At 32.0% G+C, this 22,709-nt stretch overlaps 1 protein-coding gene across 1 annotated transcript in view; it reads left to right on the top strand.

The window, feature by feature from the left end:
• Positions 1-13,251, top strand: part of Ca-beta (Calcium channel protein beta subunit) — a 111,059-nt gene extending 97,808 nt beyond the window's left edge. The window contains 1 exon segment of the mRNA XM_075296079.1: positions 8,805-13,251. Within this exon segment, the coding sequence (XP_075152194.1) occupies positions 8,805-10,189 (1,385 nt within the window). The 3' untranslated portion in view covers positions 10,190-13,251.
• Positions 13,252-22,709: the final 9,458 nt, after the last annotated feature.

The raw sequence follows: 22,709 nt of genomic DNA, 5'->3' as shown, positions 1-22,709 counted from the left end.
TCGGCAATTCAATCGCATGCAAAAATTTATACAGTAGATAATACGGTGTTCTCACCAAGCATGTTTTGGGGTTTGAAATGTTTTTTTTTTGAAATGTCGTTTTCGCCATACTAAAACACAAGTTCAAAACACAAGTTTTCCTCCGAAACACGTCAATTTTAGAATGTGAACCCACCTAATTTGGAATATACCCCGAATAACATACCTTATTCAAAATATATGTCAAAATATTGAAATAAGTTTCATAGAAAAAAAAGAATAAACAAAGGAGACACCGTGGTGCAATGGTTAGCATGCCCGCCTTGCATACACAAGGTCGTGGGTTCGATTCCTGCTACGACCGAACACCAAAAGTTTTTCAGCGGTGGATTATCCCACCTCAGTAATGCTGGTGACATTTCTGAGGGTTTCAAAGCTTCTCTAAGTGGTGTCACTGGAATGTGGAACGCAGTTCGGACTCGGCTATAAAAAGGAGGTCCCTTGTCATTGAGCTTAACATGGAATCGGGCAGCACTCAGTGATAAGAGAGAAGTTCACCACTGTGGTATCACAATGGACTGAATAGTCTACGTGAACCTGATATATCGGGCTGCCACATAACCTAACCTAACCTAAGGCTTTTAGGCATGTGAAAATAACATAAATTATTTTTTCCCTTTGCGCTCGCGGTAATTATTTGGACATAGGTTGCATATATGTGAATTTCGAGTAAATGTGAATTTCTAGTTTCCATGGTAACTGTCAAACTAAAACATCTCAATCCGGTGTGAACGGTGAAGTGTTTAGGAAAAACGAATGAGGAAAACGAGTCGGTGGGAACATAGCATAACGGATAAGAAACTCAGAAAACTTCACAAATTTTGTTTCTTATATGCTTTTTTCTTGTAGGTAATATTGTTCAAAAGAAACAGAGGGTATGGTGTTTTTAACGACTTTCTTATGCATAATTTTCTTATGTAAGATGTGCTTATATCCGTTACCTACTGCATGCATGGGGAATATTTTCAAAAAAAAAAAAACACATATAGCGATTTTCAATGACTAATATTTGTTTGTGTTCTCTAATGCCGAAATATAAAAGGCAACCCTGAGGAAGCCTCTCTATATGCTATCTCTAATTTTATATGAACAATTTACCCTGACTGCTAGTGCCACATCTTTTCTATTTCAAATGAGTGCAAAATGATGTTTATAGCAATGTTCTAATATAAGTGTAGCAGAACTACTCCATAGGAAGTGCAGTACCCTTGACTGAAAAAATTACGTCTGTTCGTTTGGAATTCACTTCTATGCCTTGATCAAAATTTATGTTAAAGTTGACAGCTTTCAATTCAAATTTGTATTGATTCAAATAATACAAATGAATGGAACTGATATAACTTTCGGAATCCATTCTGTTGTGCTTTCATGGTCATATTTTGTCTTGGCTATTGATCTGTATCTGTATAAAAACGAATTGGAAACTGCACGAATATAGTTTGCCAGTACTCTATCAAAAAACTCAAATTTAAAAGAGACTTGTGTCTTAAAGGTATCCCTTCTTCAATTATCCCCTTCTTTGGCTCGGAATCAACTCCAAAATTATTAGTGTAAAGACAAAATAGAAATGGGAATATATAACAAATATGTGTTTCATACAACTTTACTATTAAAATTATGTATAATTAAAATTCCTCGGCTGAAAACGACTGCTATAATTATCTGACATTTTTCTCTCGATTGGTGTTGAGTATTAATGAGTCGGATAAAATCGACTCCAATGTATCGATAACAAACTATGTATTTGTAACAATTTTGTCAAAAAATATATTTACTAATTTTTTTTAATTAATGTTTTTTTTATGTTTTTTTTCTTTTATTGGTTTTTGTGTATTTTTAGTTACTCCCGGGATCGTACGTAATTGAGTGGCCTTATAATTTTGTATTGTGTATTACATTTTTTTGTGTTTATGTTAAATGTCAAAACAAAAAATAAAATTATTTTTAAAATTAAATGAAACAATAGAATTATAGAAAAATGTCTAAAAAACCAAAACAACAGAAAATATATTTATATATTTATGTGTGTGTATGTTCCTTAAAACATAAATGTTCACTATACCATAAACACTTGTTGTCAACCTTTCCTGTGATATAATTTTTTTCAATGTTCATCTACTTCTTCTACATAAATCAGCTCTTCTACTTCTACTCTACTCTACACTCTTCTCGTCAATGTTTAGCCAACATAAACATGGTTGTTTGCATTGTCCGATTCGCATTAAATCGTTGTCAAAAATTATGCTCACACATACACACGAGTACCAATTGCCATATACTGTGTATGTGAGTCGTCTGTGTATTGTTGATGTTTATGTGTGCGTGTGTGTTTTTTAGTGAGTACAGCATCATAATGGTAAAATGATGTTGAATTATTTTATTTTTTTTTATTTAATTCCCATTATTGCTACTGTATATTTTTTGTTTTAATATTTTTGTTTATTGTAAAAAAATTCTTTTTATTATTATATATCCATATCACCAACCCCATTAATCCTCTTTAGAATGTTTGTTCATTAGTTTCCTGCAGTCGAAAAGATTCAATTTCTCCTAAACGAAAACAAAGCTTTCGTTGGTTTGAAATGTCAAAACCAGCTGTTTTTTGGTTTATACTCCCAGCTGTTTATTTTGATATTTTTAACCGAAGGGAACAGGTGTTTTCTCTATGTATGAAATACTGACCTTTAGTCAATTGACCCAAATACCAAATATACTTGAAGATTAGAGCATTTTAGTTCGGAACACTTTTACGTTATTTTGTACAATAATTTTTTTTTTAGAAATATAACGCCCTACACAAATGAAAAAATTGTTGTATAATTAATTTAAACCCTGTAGAAAAATACACTGTAGAATTAACAAACACTTCTTCTCCAATTATTTCTATGTGTATGCCTATGAACGTGTGATATTGAGTTAAAGGATTATTTAAAAAACACACCCCCCCTCCACCCTTTGTACGGATATCCACTTCAATTAAATTTCCACTATTCACGACGTCAAAATGTACACTGAAAAAAATATTGTCATGAGGCCAAAGATTTCATGTCCTTAAAATACGAATGCAAATTTTGCTTAGCGTACACGCAAAAAAATAATTCTGTCCTCCCAAACGAAATTTTAGACAAACAAAGTTCGTTTCTCATTTGTTTTTCGTTGAAACGAAGTGTATTTGGAAGAAAAGTATATTCTTTTTGTGATAAATGATAAAGGATGTAATAACAATTTCACAAAGACTAACTCAAAAATTTTTTTTTCTGGCTAATTGCATTTTCCCTCACATCTTTCTCACTTCCACGAAGTTTTTTATTTCTTAGCACCTTTTTCTGTAATACAAGCAATGTAGAAGAAATTATACGATTTTATAAATTTTAAATTTTTTTTACCTTTCGCCTGGACGGAGAATCGAACCGCGGACCATGCAATTTGTAAGCCAACACACTATCCACTGAGCTATGTAGCCGTTATAGTCATCAATAGACAATTACCCATATAAGTTATATTTATATAACATAGCTTGCGGCGCCCACGAGCCGATTAAACAAAGTTTATTTAACAGAAAAATACATTTAGTTAGGCACCGTGGTGCAGTGGTTGCTACGTCCGACTTGCATGCCAAGGGTCGTGGGTTCGATCCCTGCTTGGACCAAAGTTTTTTTTTTACATATATTCCAGAGATGGTCGAAAGATTCCGAAAAAATGTTCAACATTACATTCTACTATATTAAATTTTACTATGAACTTTAAAATGTGTCTTATTAAAGACCTAAAGTCAGAAAAGAACAGTGTTTGAGATAAACGAAATGGACTGTGTTTTTGGTTCAAAAATAACTTTTTTTATTGAAAAAATAAAAATTTTGTACCAAATGAATTTTTTTTGGTGATAAAAGTGTATACTTTTCGAAGCAATTCAAAAAACTCTAACAAAAGAAAAACGTTTTCGGTACACGTTTTCCAAACGTTTTTTTTTTTCTTTGCGTGTAGAAGACGCATTTATCAAATATAACGTTTTTTCCTTGTCCAAAAGTCGACAAACTTTTCAATGAAGTCGTGTTGTCCTTATAATTAAGTGATTGGCTTAAAATGGGTATCATAACATGAAAGACAATTTCAGTAAAATTCTTTAAAATTAACGAAATTGTCATTAAATTTGTTGTCTTTTTGCAAAAGCCCATATCGATTCGTAATTATTTGTAGACTTACCTACACATACCTTTTTTGTCTAATATATACCACGTGTGGACTAACTCACAATTTAGAAAACGATTTAAGATACCACAACCCAAGTAATTCGTTTGTGTATAACAGTCTTTCGTAGAAGTTTCTACGCAATCCATGGTGGAGGGTACATAAGATTCGGCCTGGCAGAACTTACGGCCTTTTATACTTGTTGTTTTTTAATAATATTATCTGTGTATTCTGTTACCGCCTAAAAGTAGGTACACTGAAAAAAATATTGTCGTGAGGTCAAAGATTTCATGTCTTTAAAATACGAATATAAATTTTGCTTAGCATAGAAGACGCATTTCTGTAATATAACGTTTTTTTTTTTTTCTTGTCCAAAAGTCAATAAGCTTTTTACTGAAGTCGTATTGTCCTTATAATTAAGTGATTTCACTTAAAAATGGGTATCATAACATGAAAGAAAAAATGTTTGGGCTAAGTTCAATTTGACTTTAATAATTCAGAAAAATTCTTTAAATTTACTGAAATTGTCTTTAAATTTGTTGTCTTTTTGCATCTTGACACAAAGCAAAAAATCGTTCAAATATAGGACATGTTTTTCAACACTTTATTTTAAAGACGTTTTTTCTTGAAACATATTATAATTTCTACTGAAAGTCGAGTCTTCATTAGGAAAATAAAGTTGTCGTTAACTCGTTTTTAAAGGACTTTAATAGCATACGACGAAAAAAGCTGAAAAAGCGAAAAATTAAAATTTGCTTCCTGGAAGCAAGTACACAAAACCCAAATTTAAAAGAGAATTGTGTCTTAAAATTATCCTTACTTGTATTCTCCGCATCTTTGGCTCGGAATCAATACCAAACTTTTTAAAGTAAAGACAAAATCTTTGGAACCGGCATGTTTTTTTTTCAGTGTATGGAAAATTTTCTATAGTGGATAAATCGGATTAATCTTCGGGTTAATTAATAATTCACTGATATAAATGCGTTTAATTGTTGACTTTTCTTTATGAAAAAGTGTGCCATCCTTTATGGCTTGTGACACTTTTTGTGCCACTTTCTAGAAATTCTGAACGGTAACTCTGGTTGCATATATATCGCCAAAAAATTCACCTGGCAGAAAACCAAAATAAGTGGAATCAAAAAGACTTCTTTTACTTCTTTATTTTTCTAATTAAAAATATTATAAAAAAATAAAACATTTCAACTGTTTTAAGTGTGCTCCTTTTTTACCACGGAAATACAGCACATCAATGTTGTAGAACTGATCCACTGATCCAAGCTCCTATATGCTTGTTGAAGGTAAACAGTATCCTCTCTATTCAACCCAGTTTAAATTAAAATTGTGGAAAAGTTCATTCGCCCGAACGGAACCATGTACATTCAGGCGTGTATAGATTTGTTTTCTTTTCAATGACTTATTGATCAAGTTCCCTAATCTTCTTTGTCCATAAAGCTCAAAAAATAATTAATTGAAAGTTAAAATCATACATTTGAATGTTAATCGCCTGTTTCGGTATCAGGCTAACATGAAAAGTAAATTAAATTGAATTAGTAATAAATTAATATAAATTCAATTGAATTTAATGCAATTAAACTTTTATTATGAAAATCTGCATCGCTTAAATATCCATTAGTATTACTCGATATTATTTTGAGTCTCTTGGGGATTAACCAATAACAGCCCAAATCATTACGCAAAGAAACACACCACTGACTACTATACATGGCATTAGGTCGAGTGTCAAACTGCAATATTACTACACAGAAAAAAATATTTGAAATAATTTTAAATAGGAAAAATTAATTCATTTGAATTTCATAAATTTGTAAATGGAACAATTGATTTTTTCTTGATATTGAAGACAGTTTCGATGATTGATATTATCATTTCCGTGATTGAAAAATTTCAATTAAAAACTAATGACATCAATCAATTTCGTGATTAGAACTAAGAGTTTACCCATCATATTGTTAGCCCAGTGATAACATGTAGATCGAATATTTTTTATACCCTCCACCATAGGATGGGGGTATATTAACTTTGTCATTTCGTTTGTAACACATCGAAATATTGCTCTAAGACCCCATATATATTCTGGGTCGTGGTGAAATTCTGAGTCGACCTGAGCATGTCCGTCCGTCCGTCCGTCTGTTGAAATCACGCTAACTTCCGAACGAAACAAGCAAGCAAGTAGTTGTTATTGATGTAGGTCGGATGGTATTGCAAATGGGCCATATCGGTCCACTTTTACGTATAGCCCCCATATAAACGGACCCCTAAATTTTGGCTTGCGATTGTTCTAAGAGATGCAAATTTCATCCGATCCGGATGAAATTTGGTACATGGTGTTAGTATATGGTCTCTAACAACCATGCAGAAATTGGTCCATATCGATCCATAATAAACCGATCCCATATAAACCGATCCCCCGATTTGGCTTGCGGAGCCTCTAAGAGAAGCAAATTTCATCCAATCCGGCTGAAATTTGGTACATGGTGTTAGTATATGGTCTCTAACACCCATGCAAAAATTGGTCCACATCGGTCCATAATTATATATAGGCCCCATATAAACCGATCCCCCGATTTGGCTTGCGGAGCCTCTAAGAGAAGCAAATTTCATCCGATCCGGCTGAAATTTGGTACATGGTGTTGTATATGTTCTCTAATGACCATGCAAAAATTGGTCCACATCGGCCCATAATTATATATAGCCCCCATATAAACCGTTCCCCAGATTTGTTCTCCGGAACCTCTTGGAGGAGCAAAATTCATCCGATCCGGTTGAAATTTGCAACGTGGTGTTAGTATAAGGCCGCTAATAACCATGCCAAAATTGGTCCGTATCGGTCTATAGTTATATATAGCCGATCCCCAATCACACAACAATTGGTCCATATCGGTTCATAATCATGGTTGCCACTAGAGCCGAAAATAATCTACCAAATGTTTAATTTTATAGAAAGCATTGTCAAAATGTTATTTCTATAGAAAATTTTTTCCACATTTTATTTCTATAGAAAATTTTTTCCAAATTTTATTTCTATAGAAAATTTTTTCCAAATTTTACTTCTATAGAAAATGTTGTCAAAATTTTATTTCGTCAAAATTTTATTTCTATAGAAACTTTAAACTTAATTATATACGTATTTAATCGTTTTTAGTTTAATATATACCACGTATGGACTATGTGGTATATATTACGGTGTTAGGAGGTTTTAGGGAGCCACCGTGGTGCAATGGTTAGCATGCCCGCCTTGCATACACAAGGTCGTGGGTTCGATTCCTGCTACGACCGAACACCAAAAAGTTTTTCAGCGGTGGATTATGCCACCTCAGTAATGCTGGTGACATTTCTGAGGGTTTCAAAGCTTCTCTAAGTGGTTTCACTGGAATGTGGAACGCCGTTCGGACTCGGCTATAAAAAGGAGGTCCCTTGTCATTGAGCTTAACATGGAATCGGGCAGCACTCAGTGATAAGAGAGAAGTTCACCACTGTGGTATCACAATGGACTGAATAGTCTAAGTGAGTCTGATACATCGGGCTGCCACATAACCTAACCTAACCTAGGAGGTTTTAAGATACCTTGCCATCGGCAAGTGTTACCGCAACCCAAGTAATTCGGTTGTGGATGACAGTCTTCAGTAGAAGTTTCTACGCAATCCATGGTGGAGGGTACATAAGCGTCGGCCTTGCCGAACTTACGGCCGTATATACTTGTTTTTTTTTCCTTTTTTTTTTGTTTTTGCAAATTAATATCTATCAGTCATTACATCTAATATACTTAAATAAAAATCGATAAAAAATCGATTTCTGATCTCGGAAAATTTTTCTCTTCACAAACATTCGAAATCCTGTCGATCCCCAACAAGACCTGTTCAACATCCCATCCACAATCCTGTTCAACATTATTTTATGCGTACTCAAAATAGCTTTACACAAACATAGTGCGAAACCTATTTCCCTTATATTTCTACTTCAAATTTGTCATAAAAGTCAAACAAACTTAGCATAGGTTCAAAGATCTATACTAGAACACAACAGTCCTTAGATGCCCTTAGATCAATAAGACTTTACAGTAGCGTTCAAAAGTTCGTTTTACAATATATATATTGTTTTTAATTGTTCATCATACACCCATAGTTACGTTCGTTAGAAGTTGCTTAAGTTAATTTGTTTAATTGTTCTTGTTTCGTTTAATGTTTTTTACTTACAAAATATTTTTTGTTTTGATTTTTTCTCTATCATAATGAGTTTGAAGTGAGTTTGTGTTAAACCCCTCCACAAAAAAAACTACAGAGAGAAAAAAAAAAAACAAATTGTTTTTATTATTAAAAAATAATATTCAAATAACAATACGTACGTAATAAATAATTAAAACCAAATAATAATAATATTACTACTCTACTACTGCATTTATGAATGCTTCAGTTATTTTTACAATTTGAATAATTAAAACCGCCTCTCAAAATCCCCCCAACTAACCCCAGCCCCTTCCAAAGTTTTGAGTTCGTTTTTATGCGAGATTTGCAAAGGCAAAAAATATTAATCGAAATTTTGTTATATATAATTTACAGGAGGTACTTCCTATTCACACAATCGTCGTCCAGCCTCTGTGGGCCATCATGATCGCGGCTATGAGCGAGATCGTATGGAGAGAGAACGGGAACGCGATCGTTATGAACGTGAACGCGAAAGAGAGCGTTTACATGCGCGTGAACGTGATCTCATGCATTACGATTTGAACAATGAAGAACTATTGGATGAACGAAGCTATGCTGCGGATTATCCACCCCATAGGGGTGCTGTGGGCGGCAGTGTCCATGGTCATTTGTCACGAGGCAGTCGGCTTATGGATGATGGCGATTTGATGCATGAACGAGATGAGTTGCGGGGAGGACGGTATGCGAGTGGTGCTTCGGCACGTGTTATCGATCCCAGAGACTTACCTCCATCGGCGCCCACCACAAGACGTGGTGCTCCCCTTGTTGATCGCGATGAATACAGTCCGCACCGAGGTGGTGGGAGTAGTAGGAGAATGCTGAATGCCATGTAGGAATCGTGGATATAGGGGTGGGATCAGATCGATAGTAAAGGCGCGACGATGTTGGCCAGCGGTGCCACAGCGTCCAGGGTTAGAGAACACAAGGAACCAACAAATAGTTCTAGTAATATCGATCGCCATTACCATCATCCGCAGCAACATCATCCGCATCACGATCATCATATGACACAGAAACAATCACAACAATCCTCGAAATCACGATTATTGTCCTCCTCAATAACTACCTCCTCCACGACCTGCGACCAGGGCAGCAGTAGTAATAGTAGTGGTAATATGAGTAGTAGTGGTAGACGTATTAAACTAAGTCATGCACGTTTCTCCCATATCGATCCCATGTTATCACCGACATCTCCACAATCACCACTTCCATTACAACGATCACAGCAACAACAACAACTGCCACCAGCATCACTCTCATCAATATCTCCGTTGTCACAACAACAACAACCACCTAGCGCATCATCTGTATCAGATGTGACTTCAGGTGGTAATGTCCTCATACAGCCAACCGCACCACCACCTGCATCATCATCATCATCATTATTATCGTCCCCAACCCTTCTACCCATGCAAGATAAAACGGATATATTCCATTTGCATCATTCATCTAACGATAAAGTACATTCCTCCTCCTCCGCCAGCAACAATTGCAACTCGACCAATGCCAGTTCTCACCATATGAAATCGCAACAGCAACATCACCACCAGCAGCAGCAACAACAACAACAGCAACATTATCAAATGCTCAGAGGACGTCACAAAGATGATGATAAAACCGATTATGCCACCTCATCCTTTACCAATATGGACGATCTGACGAATGCCATACGCAATAAAGTTATAGTCGAAGAAGATGAAGAGGATATACTGAGCAGTGATAATACCTATTTATATTAAAGAGATTTCATGTGATTCCATTTGCGTTTTGTAATGTTTCTCATTAAAAAAAGAGCTTCTAAGTGAGAGTAATCATAGAAAACATATGTATAAGAAACCTCAAATGGTCAACAATGTTGTTGGTAAACACACACACTACACTCTTAAGCATCACACATGTGATAGAAAATCAAAGAGAATGAGAGAAAGTTAAAGTTTATGCAGGTTTTATAAAAGAAAAGCACTCAGATGCCTTAAGAAAGAGAATATTAAAGAGGGAGAGAGGGAGGGAGATATATTGTCCATATATCTTAAATATGTTTGAATCTTTTAGTTTCACTCATGAATTTTCAGATATTTTATTTTATATGAAAAAGATTTCACATTTGCGGCCATTTTCAAATATCTCCTCTTCGGTTAACTTTAACTGAATTATTTTCAGCAGTTACGTTCTAACTGGTATAGGTCAGATTACAGATATGCCCATAGTACGGTTTAAAAGTTCGTTAGCTAACGAAACACTAACGGATCTTCATGAAAATGGTAGTTATTGGAATAAAATTGAAAAAAAAAATGAAAAGTTTTAATATTGCAATGAATTTCTAGGAGGCAAAAATGTAAAATACCCAGAAGTAGAACAGATAGTAACAAGACAAGATTTATTGGGATAGCTGCTGCCTATTAATCTCATCATCAAACGAAAAATATTTGAAAGAGACGATTTAAGTGAAAGCTTTCTCTATGGCGAAAATTTATAGAGTTGCCATTTTTCAGTAAATCGGAACAGCAAGTTAAAAGGAGTCATAAACATAATAATAAAGAGTATTTCAGCTTTTATGATTCATATATAAATTTTCTTTTATATATAACAATTCAATATGTATACATTAGAAACAGGGGGCCACCGTGGTGCAATGGATAGAATGCCCGCCTTGCATACACAAGGTCGTGGGTTCGATTCCTGCTTCGACCGAACACCAAAAAGTTTTTCAGCGGTGGATTACCCCACCTCAGTAATGCTGGTGACATTTCTGAGGGTTTCAAAGCTTCTCTAAGTGGTTTCACGGCAATGCGCAACGCCGTTCGGACTCGGCTATAAAAAGAAGGTCCCTTGTCATTCAGCTTAACATAGAATCGGGCAGCACTCAGTGATAAGAGAGAAGTTCAACACTGTGGTATCACAATGGACTGAATAGTCTAAGTGAGCTTGAAATATCGGGCTGCCACCTATACCTAATACATAACCTAACCTACATTAGAAACAAGATGTTGTTGAAGATTAATATTAATGCATTGGATTTATAAAAAGTAATCCTCCTTGTTCCCACATTCGTAATCGCAAGATTTTGTTTTTCTTCTAACGACAAAAAAAAATCATGATATTCAATCCAATTTGATCTTCTCATTCAAGAATACTACAAAGCCAAATTTTAATTGTTTACGTTTACGGTTAAGAAAACATGGGAAATATAATGAACTCAAAAATTAACTTTTTTATACCAAATGGCACAAAAATTTTGTTTATATTTTTCATAATTAAAATAACGTGTGGTCATAAATACTTATTAATAACAAAAGGTTAAACCTTAATACGTAGCAATTCAAGTAACACAAATAGTTTTTTAGTAATTCGTTAGGTACATTTGTCCGTAAGTATTCTTAACATGATATCCCAGCAAAAAAAGCGTCGCCAAAAAAGTAGTGAAGTGGTGCAAAATTGACGCAGAAGCGATGAATTTAACATGGGCTTGTCATGGGACGGATGTCCACCATTTCAAAAGCCGTTACACTGACTTTGCATCACTCCTTAAGGTGTGATGCGAATTCAGTATTTTAAATGTAAATTAAGAAATTTTGTAATATTTTGACGAATAAATAATTTAAAATTTTTTTAATGATTTTTAGTGAATTATAACACTTGTCTTGAACGTTTGACATCAAATATTTTCAAAAATTCGCAATTTTTCTAGAAAAGATTTAGCATTTTTTTCGGCAAAATTTTAATAATTTGTACTATTTTATTAATTCTTAATCTGTTTTTAACCTATTTGAAACAATACAATTTTAGATTTCCCATTAAAAATATGAAAAAATGAAGTTATTAAAAAATTGACTTAAATGAACTTCCACCGCAGTTAAAATAAAGAACATCTGTGGGAGGACATTTTTGGAAGTGCTTTTAAAGTTGTGCGTTTAGAAGAACTTCCAAATTTTTTTGCTGGGATGTTAATATTAACTGTTAATAACATTTGATGAGACTGAAGAAAAAAAAATTTTAAACTGTAGGCCTGCGAAGCATAAAAAAATAAATTTAACTTGTTTTCGCATGTTGCGAAATCTGCACTTAAAAAAATATTGTCGATAGGCCAAAGATTTCATATCCTTAAAATAAATTTTGCATAGCATAGAAAACACATTTATCCAATATAAAGTTTTTTTCCTTGTCCAAAAGATGATAAAATTTTCAATGAAGTAGGTTTGCCTTTAAAGTAAACTGATTCGTCTTTAAATTGGGTATCTTAACATGAAAGAAAATTTTGTTGAACTAAAGTCAAGTTTACTTTAATAATTCTGAATAAATTCAATTCCATTTTGTTTTCTAGTTTTAAATACGCAAAACTCAAATTTAGAAGAGAAATGTGTATTAAGGTTATCTTTACATCAATTCTCAGCTTCTTTGGTTCGGCATCACCACCAAAATCATTAGTTTAAAGACAAAATCTTTGAAATCGGGCAACTTTTTTAAGTATTTTAACAACCTTCTGGCACCAAAATAGCCTTTAAAATTCATGCAGTATTTTCTTCTCTTTGGACTAATACATTCACATTATTAATGAAATTTTCGACTGCTTTGGAAAAAGAATTATAAGCTGTACTCGAACACAACCACAACTATTAAGAAATAAATTGGAAAATAATTATTTAAGTTTGCGCTGCACCCCTAATAGGCATCCACGATTAACAGCGGCAAATCTCCACCCTATTTTTAGTGGAATATTGTTCGTGGTTAAAATCAATTTTGTCCCAAATCATGATACGTTTGTATTATTCAACTCTTCCTAGACTAAAAATCTATTGCGGCCTTTCCCGCCAAAAAAAAACAACAATTATTGCTAAATTCTAGGCCAATGTGCAGTCCGTGCTTTCAGCTATTACTATTGACTAATATGATATATGAAAATATTGGCCAATTTTTAAAGTATTATGGGTCGTTACAATTTCTTGGGACTATAGCCGGTTTAAAATCACTTCTTTGACAAGACTCCGGAGTATCTTTCTTAAGCAAACTGCATAGGTAATCCACTATGGTGAAGAATCAGCAACAAGTAAAAAGATGATATGGTGTATTGAAGAAAGTGAAATGAATTCAAATAATTTTCAAACATTTTTTTTGTAATAGAGCTCGCAGAAAAATTTAACTGAATGAACAACTAAATACCCATCATTATTGTAACGGGGAACGTCTTTCAGTGTAAACCGAAACTCCTATTGATATTCAATCGTTATTCTTCTCATCAAACTATTTCTCTCTCTCCCTCTCTCTCCCCTGAGTGCTAACAGAATCATTTTCTGAGAAAGAACAACATATAAATAAATATTATGTATTAATAAAACACGTGAATACAATCATTAAGCCAACCAATCGCTCTGTGGTGAGTAAAAGAGCAAACGATTATATTTCATTATTTCTTAATTTAGTACATTTTCCCTAAAAGCATTTTTAAAGTGCCAAAACAAAACTATAAAAAGAACTATTACAGCTTTATGAATTATTTCTCTCTCAGTTGTTATACAGATTTCTGTTAATTCGAACATACTCAACATAATATTCTAACATACGAAAATCTCACTTACAAAGAAATACAAACAAATGCAACAAATTTCGGTTTCTTTTGTAATAAAATAATATGTTTTGTACCGTTTATGATTAACAATAATTTATTCCGAAGACAAATGCTGCGAATATTTTTTCGTTTTATTTTTATTTGTTATCTGGTTTTTCGAATAAAGTTTTTTGTTCGGAAAAGTTATTGGAAAAAAGAGAAAATCGCTAAGAAGCCTAATGTGTCTTAAATTTTAGCTAAATATATTGAAAATACACAAGAAAAGATTTAGAAAACAAAAAAACATATAACAGAGAATATACTTTAAATTGTATAAAATATTAAATATTACTTAATAATAAATTCTTTTTAATTTTTAAGACAATTTAACAGTTTTCATGTTAAAAGTCGATTTTGTAATATATTAATAACAACAACAAATAAAGTCAACATAATATAGCAAACAATTGTGTACTGAATAAGTGTCAGCTTTAATAATTTAATAATAGAAAACAAAATATATTTATAAATATAAAAACAAACAAATAACTTTGCAACTAAAAACAACCAACTAAAGAATAAAAGTAACTAAACATTTTTGTTTAAGTCCTTTTCTCAACTTAAACAAAATCTTATAAAATTTTGTAATTTAAGTCATATAAAAAATTATATATAAAAATTAAAATCTATTCTCTAATTTTTTGACTACAGCCTCTCTATCTTTGCGAAACAAAAAAAGAAACGTAAATATTATATTTAAAATTTCAACTGGCAACATTTCAATTTGTTGTATATACTTGACAAAAAAAATCTACTATTTGTTTTTCAAATTACTATAAAAAATTTTGATTTTCTCTTTTGTGAACAAATAGAAAATATGAAGAAATGAAAATCATAAAAAAACCAACTTACCAAAGAACCAGAATGTAACTCAAAATGCACAATGTATTTAAGGCATAAAATCAAGAAAACTAAAACAAATAACAACAATTAATTGTTTTAAGTTTTTCCAAAACATATTCTATACAAATAGTTAATTTCATGAAATCTCTTTAATAATTGTAAAAACAAAAATCATTTAAGCTTTGTCTTTATTATTTAGATATATTGTAGATAGCACTCGTTTCATATTATCAGTTTTAAAATTCGGACTCCCTGGTAAATAGGTTCTTGAGTTTTTATTTGGTAACGATTGCATCGTTTTATGGTCAGTTGTTGAGTGTCGCAGGAATAAATCAATTTCTCAAAATAACATGGCTATATTAGAAATTCGAAATTGTCCGAGATGAATATAAACAAATTGCACAATATTCTTAAGGATTCGTCAAAATGGTAGAAATAACACAACATTGGCACCACTGCTCACATCCTTATGGGGCGTTTAGACGAATGTGTGTTGTTTGATTTGATAGGGTTATATTATCAACATTGTTTTTTCCAGCAAAAATATTGTCAGGTCATAATTAATGATAGTTCTTAGTCATACACTCTGTGAGTAAAAACCCTTAGAATGCCACTTCTGATCCTTCAAAAAAAAAATCTCAAAATATCTGCTATATATGAAATCCTACATAGTCCATATATTTAAATATTGAAGACAAATTCTCAAAATCTCAAGTTTAAATGTTCTAGCAAATACGCCAAAATGGTAAAAATTCTTCATAATTGGCGACACTGGCAACGCAACACATAGTTATAATGGAGCGTTTAGACGAATGTGAGTTGTGTGAAAAATTTGGTAGGGCTACATTAGCAACATTTTTACAGTGTTGTCTACCTGGTAGGTTTTTTTACCGTATAGCGGATATAAATAAAACAAAATGAAATGAGCAAGAAAAACTCCAAAATGGGGAAAATGATCAGAAGTAACTCTACTAAAGAAAGTGGACCCAAAGAAAAAATACTTTCCTCCAGACAGAGAGATGAAATTCCGTTTTGGTTTAAAGTCTTTTCTTTACGAGCAAATAAAATAGAATTCATCACATTCGTTGCAACTATTGTCCCTAAGAGAACTTTTCTTAGCGTCAAATGAAAATGTATTCTACAGATAAACATTTGTTTGTTATATCGTATAGGTTTAGGATTATAAACCCTTAAGGCTTCTCAAATTCAACATAAATACAAAAGATTTTTACTAATGATTTGCTTTATAAGAGGGTCTAAATGGTCTATATATTTATGCATCCAAGAACGCACCCGGCAGAAGTTCTTTGGAGTTGGGGTCAGAGCTCCAGTAGATAATGAACTGTTGATACCATGATTTTTGTGTGGAAATCATGTGCAATGGTTAGCATGCCCGCTTTGCATAAAGAAGGTCGTGGGTTCAATTCCAGTATCGACGCAGCACCAAAAAGTTTTTCAGTGATGGTTTCAAACAGCACTCATTCATAAGAGAGAAGTTCACCACTTGTGTTATCACAATGGACTGCATAGTCTAAGTAAGCCTAAAACATCGGGCTACATCTAACCTAACCTTATGTCAAAATTACGAAATCGTAATATTAGTAAAATTCCTCTGAGGTTGACAGCACAACTGGATGAGACACTGTCAACCAATCCAGCTTTTCTAGAAATTTCCACGTAGAACAGATCTCGATTTTTCCTTTGTGCCTAAATTATCACTATATTCCTTTTCTGTGTCTTCAAATGATCCTTTTAATAAAGGGGAGAGACTTCGAGAACAGTCCAATGTGAAACGCACTTGGCTCGGAGATGTTCTTTCCGATTTATTTATTTATTTGTATATTTCTACACAGCAAGACAATGTCTTATAATTATAGTGCAGATTTCAATAGTTGAAATAATATCCATCTTAACTAGGATTACAATAATTAATATAATGGGAAATTTTATAAAAAATTGAAGAAAAACATTTCTTTTAAATAGTAATAATTTATATAATTAATGATTTTTGAAAAGTAATATGTTATTAGTATTTATAATAATATCGTAGAAAATTTAATATTTAAATGCAAAGACGTGATGTAATGCAAAGATGGATGTAAATTAATTCCGATACAATTGAAGTATTCGCTTTTTAAAAATAAAGGGGTTGCTGATGCTTTGTATGTTGCTTGGTAATGTGTTCCAAAGACGTATTGTACTGATAAAGAAATGCCATTCGGAAACAAGACATCGACGCCTAAATGGTATTATTTTTCTTCCTCTGCTTGATCTTGTGAATCTCAATTTGCAATACAAGTTATCCGGTGTCCGTTTTACTATAAGTTTCTGCAAAAATATCAAAGCCTTTGAATTGAGGAGAGTCTGAAAACTAAATCTATACAGAGAATTCGCTAGATGGGTGACACGTTGTCGCCTATTCAGTCCATACGCATAACGGATGATGCTATTGAAGGCAACGTTTAACCTCCGTGGACTCCCCGAGTCACAATTAGCAAAAAGTTCACAGCCATAAACCAGTCCTGGTACCAGTAAAGCTTTCGCCAAGAGAATTCGTATATTCAGTGGCGTATAGGAATGGCTAAACCACAGCGCTCTTAACCTAGCATAAGTCTGGCCCGCAGCAGAATTGACATGATCTGTCCAACTAAGGGAACTATTGAAAATTACTCCTAAATTCTTCGCTCTGGTGACAACATCCACCTTCTGATCATTTATAATAATATCCGGCGCATGTGGGTGGAAATGCTTCCTGTGTATTATTGTTCCTGTGTATTATAAGGCATTTCGATTTCGTAGGGTTCAGCAATAATCCGTTAGCCTTCGCCCAATTAAATACACGGTTAAGATCATTGTTAAGCCTCTCTACAGTGTCCCAGATACTGCCAACATGCCGCTCAGGAAAACCTGGACGCCATCAGCATACATGACAGTCTTGCAATGCTCTAATTGTAGGGGGAGATCGTTGGCATATAGTGAGAATAATAACGGACCTATAATGTAAATCCAACTTTGTTGTCATCAATATCTCCTCTCAACGATTCTGAAACCTCCGCCAGGGCAGTGATGCAACTATGGTCTGGGCGAAACCCAGACTGCCTACCAGTCAACAGTGACTCCCGGTGAAGATATTCTGACATCTGAGAGTGCAATATCTTCTCGAAGACCTTAGACAAGTAGCAGAGTATAGATATGGGACGGAAATCCAAATTAGATTTAGGAACCGGAATGATTTTCGCATGTTTCCACATAGTGGGTTACATACTTGTGGTTAAAATCGTATTAAAAAAATGGGTAAGAAAAGGCAAAATCATTGGAAGTATGATCCTAATAAATTTTGGATCGATACCATCAAGGCCAACGGCGTTAGACTTCACTTTGGAGAAGCTAATAACCACCTCATCATATGAGACACATCGAAACTCAAAAGAGCCATAAATATCAGAATCGTCTGCTGTTCTACTACTATTACCATAAAAGGAAACATCAATTGGTATAGTCTGAACATTAACGAAGGCCTTGTTAAGTTCATCAAGATCTCCGCAGTGCTGAGAAAGATACCTGGACTTACCAACACTTATATCCCGTATAACCCCCCATTTACTTCTCGAGTCTACTGCCCTATGAAATTTCCCGGCGTAATACCGAACTTTGGCCGTTTTAATGTAGCTATTGACCCTATTCCTTGACGAACGATATTCCTGAAGGAGCTCAGGTGTCCTAAATCTTTTCCATCTGGAATACGCAATATCCCTCCCCCCTATTTTTTTTTATTTTATCTTAGTCCCCAGTCAAAGATATGAGAAAATTACTAAATCTTGCAAGTTAAAAAGGGCAACATTTTCTCGGTGTCTTCTCCAGACCTGCTTTAGTCATTCGGCATCCTGCTAACTTTATTTTGAGTTAACAGTCTGCCAGTTGCTAAATGAATACCAACATATATGATGCCTCTTATCTGCGATAGTTCTCTGACTTCCTTATCACATTTGAGCTGTTTAATCATCTTCATGAGACACACCTTTTATATATATTCTTATAATAGATTTCCATATTTAATTTTTTCGTGCACTTGCTAAACTAAAAACGAACCGTTTCAAGAGAAACTTTTTATGAAAAAATGCTTTTGAATACACCAACAACTGACCATTTTTACTGTAAGTCGATTCCCAAACATCATTTGCCAACTCATTTCATTTGATCATTAACATCTGCGAGCGCTTAATCTTCCCTCCCCCAGTTCTTCTACCCAAATGAAAAAATAGCCAAACACAAAGACAACACAAAATTAAAAAAAAATATTAATTGATTGATCTGATTCTATCCTGGCAAGCAGTCTTTTACAATTCCAATCGCCGTATCAAGCAAAACTACACACGCCCACACCCAGAGAAGGAATATGATCACCTCAAACATGTTTTAAGAGCAAAATGTTATTTTTGGGTGGTGACCATGTAACATGGTTTTCGCAACCATATTATTTTCTCGGAAATCATGTATCTGATTTCGGCAAGCAGGTTATATTTGACGAGAAAATAATATTTTAGTGACAAACATGTTACATGGTCACCATACAAAAATAACATTTTGCTCTTGAAACATGGTTGAGGTGATCATATTCCTTCTCTGCGTGCACAACCCAGAGTTTGGGCCATAGAAGAGTTCAAGCGAACTGGATTCAAAGTGATCAAACAAAATGGGATGATGAACATTTGGTATTTCTCTAATATGAATTTATTATTTGCTTTACTCAAAAAAAAAAAAAAAACATTTTGTATATATTTAAATAATAACATAAAATACTAGAAAATTTGTTGAAATCTTTTATATAATTTTAAGTTTTCCTATGAAAAACAAAAATAATAATTTATTATTTTTTTTTTTAATTATTGAGCTCCATTATAAAGAAATTGGAATACTTTAATTTAAATAATGTAATAAATAAAAAAAATATTTAATATAAATATTTTTATTTTACACTATGTTCAGACTGTATTCGATTTCAAGTATAGTGTGAATGTTTGAATGGCATTGAATTTTATGGAAATATGGCGATACTAGCTTCTAAGCAATATTGAGAGGTAAAAACGCGAAAAACACATAAAGCGAGAGCCTCTCTTAAGATTTTCTCATTTCCAAAAAAAATTGAGAGTATCTGCATACACAATACTTTTTACGTAGATGGTCCGTTTCTCTCACCAAAATGTTTCAATTCAAAAGATTAATTTTCTGCAATTTCATTTTCTTTTAACTTAAATATTAAATTTTGTATTTGCATGGGTTTGGTCGCAATTCTTTGTGCAAATATAAACTTTTCTATTTTCTAAATCATGGGGTGCAACGTAAAGACGTAAACGTGTTAAAGTCGGAGCGGTCAAAGTCGACACTTCGATTTCTACTCTGCAATGTAACAAATCAAAGTAAACGCAAACGAATTAAAATTTTCATCTGATACTACGAACGTAGTAACTAACGGCTTTAATGGGAAGCCCGAAATGCTCGACGGCTACACAGAAAAAATTCTTATTCAATCATAAAATTAATTGATCCAATTAATTGTTTAGTTGAATTGCTTCAATCAAGAAAATGATAATATTAATCACAGAATTAATTGCAAATTACAAATACTGTTGCTTAAAATTTTATTTGATTTCTTAAGCACTTTTTATTAATTTTTTAAATGAGAATTTAATTGATTTTTGCCGCAAAACTCAATTAATTTTTTTTAAATGAAGTAATAAATATTTATTGCATAATAATAATTTATTAATAAATATTTTACCTTTATATGAAATAATTTTCTTGTAAGTTTCGTTTTTTTATTTGGAAATATTTTTTTAATTAAATTAAAATATTAACTGAGATAACTGACATTTTAATTAAAAACGTAAAAAAGGCAATCTATTTCTTAACTGATTTTTTTAATTTGATTAAAAATCAATTCATTAATTATTTAATCGATCACTCTTCCAAACTCAAAAAATTTTTTAATTGGAAATAATTTAGTGATATTGTTTTATTCTGTATAATGTGGTGAGAAAATTTACTTAATAACTTAACCATAAATTAAAAAGTGTTGCAAAACTTTCCTTTTGTTTGTTAACCCCTTCGCAAAGGACTCTTTGTTGCTTTGCCAACAAAATTTAGCATTTTTTAATTGAATTTGCTAAAAAATTTTGAAACCGATGCGCTGAATTTATTTTGTAGGACAGTGGTAGTTTTCGTATAATTGTTCTCATAAATTTCGAAGATGGAGCTTAATTTTATTATTATTATTTTGTTACCCTAAATTTCTTAAGCTTCAAAATTAACTAAAATTAAATATTTAATACGGAAATTTAATTGCGTATATATTAGTATACAAAATAAGCCTACACTCAACAACCATAAGTGAAACCCCCGTGCTATAAATAAAAATTTATAATAATGTGGTCACACTATTGAAGAACAAAAATAAAAGAGAAAAACTTTAGAGCAAAAAAAAAACAATCTAGACAAAATTAAAACAAATTTTTGCATTATACATATATATAAATAAATTAATAGTAAATCTAAATTAAACAAAATAAAAATACTATCAATAAATTCTTAACATAAACAAAATGCAGGTTTATATATGAAAATAAAAGAAAACTTGAAGAAAATCACTGATACGAAAAATCTCATGAACTTATAAAAAACATGTCCTCAATATAAAATGAAAGGAAATAAATAAGAAAATACAGAAAAAATAAATTATAGCCTAGCATTATTAACAAAATAAATTGCTTACAAATTTAATAAAAACACAAATATTTATTTTTAAAAATATTAACAGGACATAGAATATAAAAATAGCCCCCCCCCCACCCTTTAATATGAATTGGTTTTTATCGGGAAATCTAGAAATTCATTAAATAACACAAATATTTTCAAAATATAATATTGTTTATTTAAACAAAATATATTTTACAACAGTTCGTCCTAATATTCGATATTAACACAACAAATCCATATTTGGTAATTTTACAAAACAAAAAACATCATAAAATTTGTATTTTAAATTGAGTTTTGTTTTGTGTTTTCTTAATTAAAAGAAAAACACATACATTTAATTTTTTTCTACTCCCATATAATGAGAAAACTGAATTGCTACCTTTTTATAGCATTTGCATAAAGCAAAGAAAAAAACTAAAAATTGATCGCAACCCACAAAGAAAATCATAAACAAAAAAATTTATAGAAATATGAAACATTACGAAAACAAAACAAAAAAAAATCCAGAACATCAACAACTAAAACTAATCTGAATAATTCGTAAACATTAATATTATTAATAACAAAACAAAATAACAAAAAAATATTATTACACACATCTTAGGCACGAACAAATAAAATTTAATATAAAAACCAATTTTACTACAAACAATTGAAAAAACAAAAACCCCAAATATAATTGATATTTTGTTTAAATATTTATTAAAAAATACCTTAAATAACTATTTATAATTATTACACAAAAAAGAAACAATGTAAAATATATTTTTTTAATTTAAATTAATTAATAATTTTAAAAATGTTATTTTTAAGTTTTGTTGTTAACTTTTAGGAAAAAGATACTTAAATGAGCAACCATTATAGTTTATTGTTTAGTTTCCTTCATTCTTTCCAAAGCTTAAACTGAAATAAATAAATAAAAAACTCAAAAAAAAAATAAAAAACAGAAAAAAACCATTTATTCCAAATATGTTAAATAATCTTTTTTCAATAAATTGAATAAAAAAACTTGTAAAATGCCATGAATCAATAATAGTTTGTCTTCAAAACAAAAAGTTTTA

This window comes from Haematobia irritans, chromosome 2 (assembly GCF_050003625.1).
Source record: "Haematobia irritans isolate KBUSLIRL chromosome 2, ASM5000362v1, whole genome shotgun sequence".
NCBI classification, from domain to species: domain Eukaryota; kingdom Metazoa; phylum Arthropoda; class Insecta; order Diptera; family Muscidae; genus Haematobia; species Haematobia irritans.
Note: the sequence above shows the minus strand (reverse complement) of the source record. Positions and strands in the feature narration are given on the sequence as shown.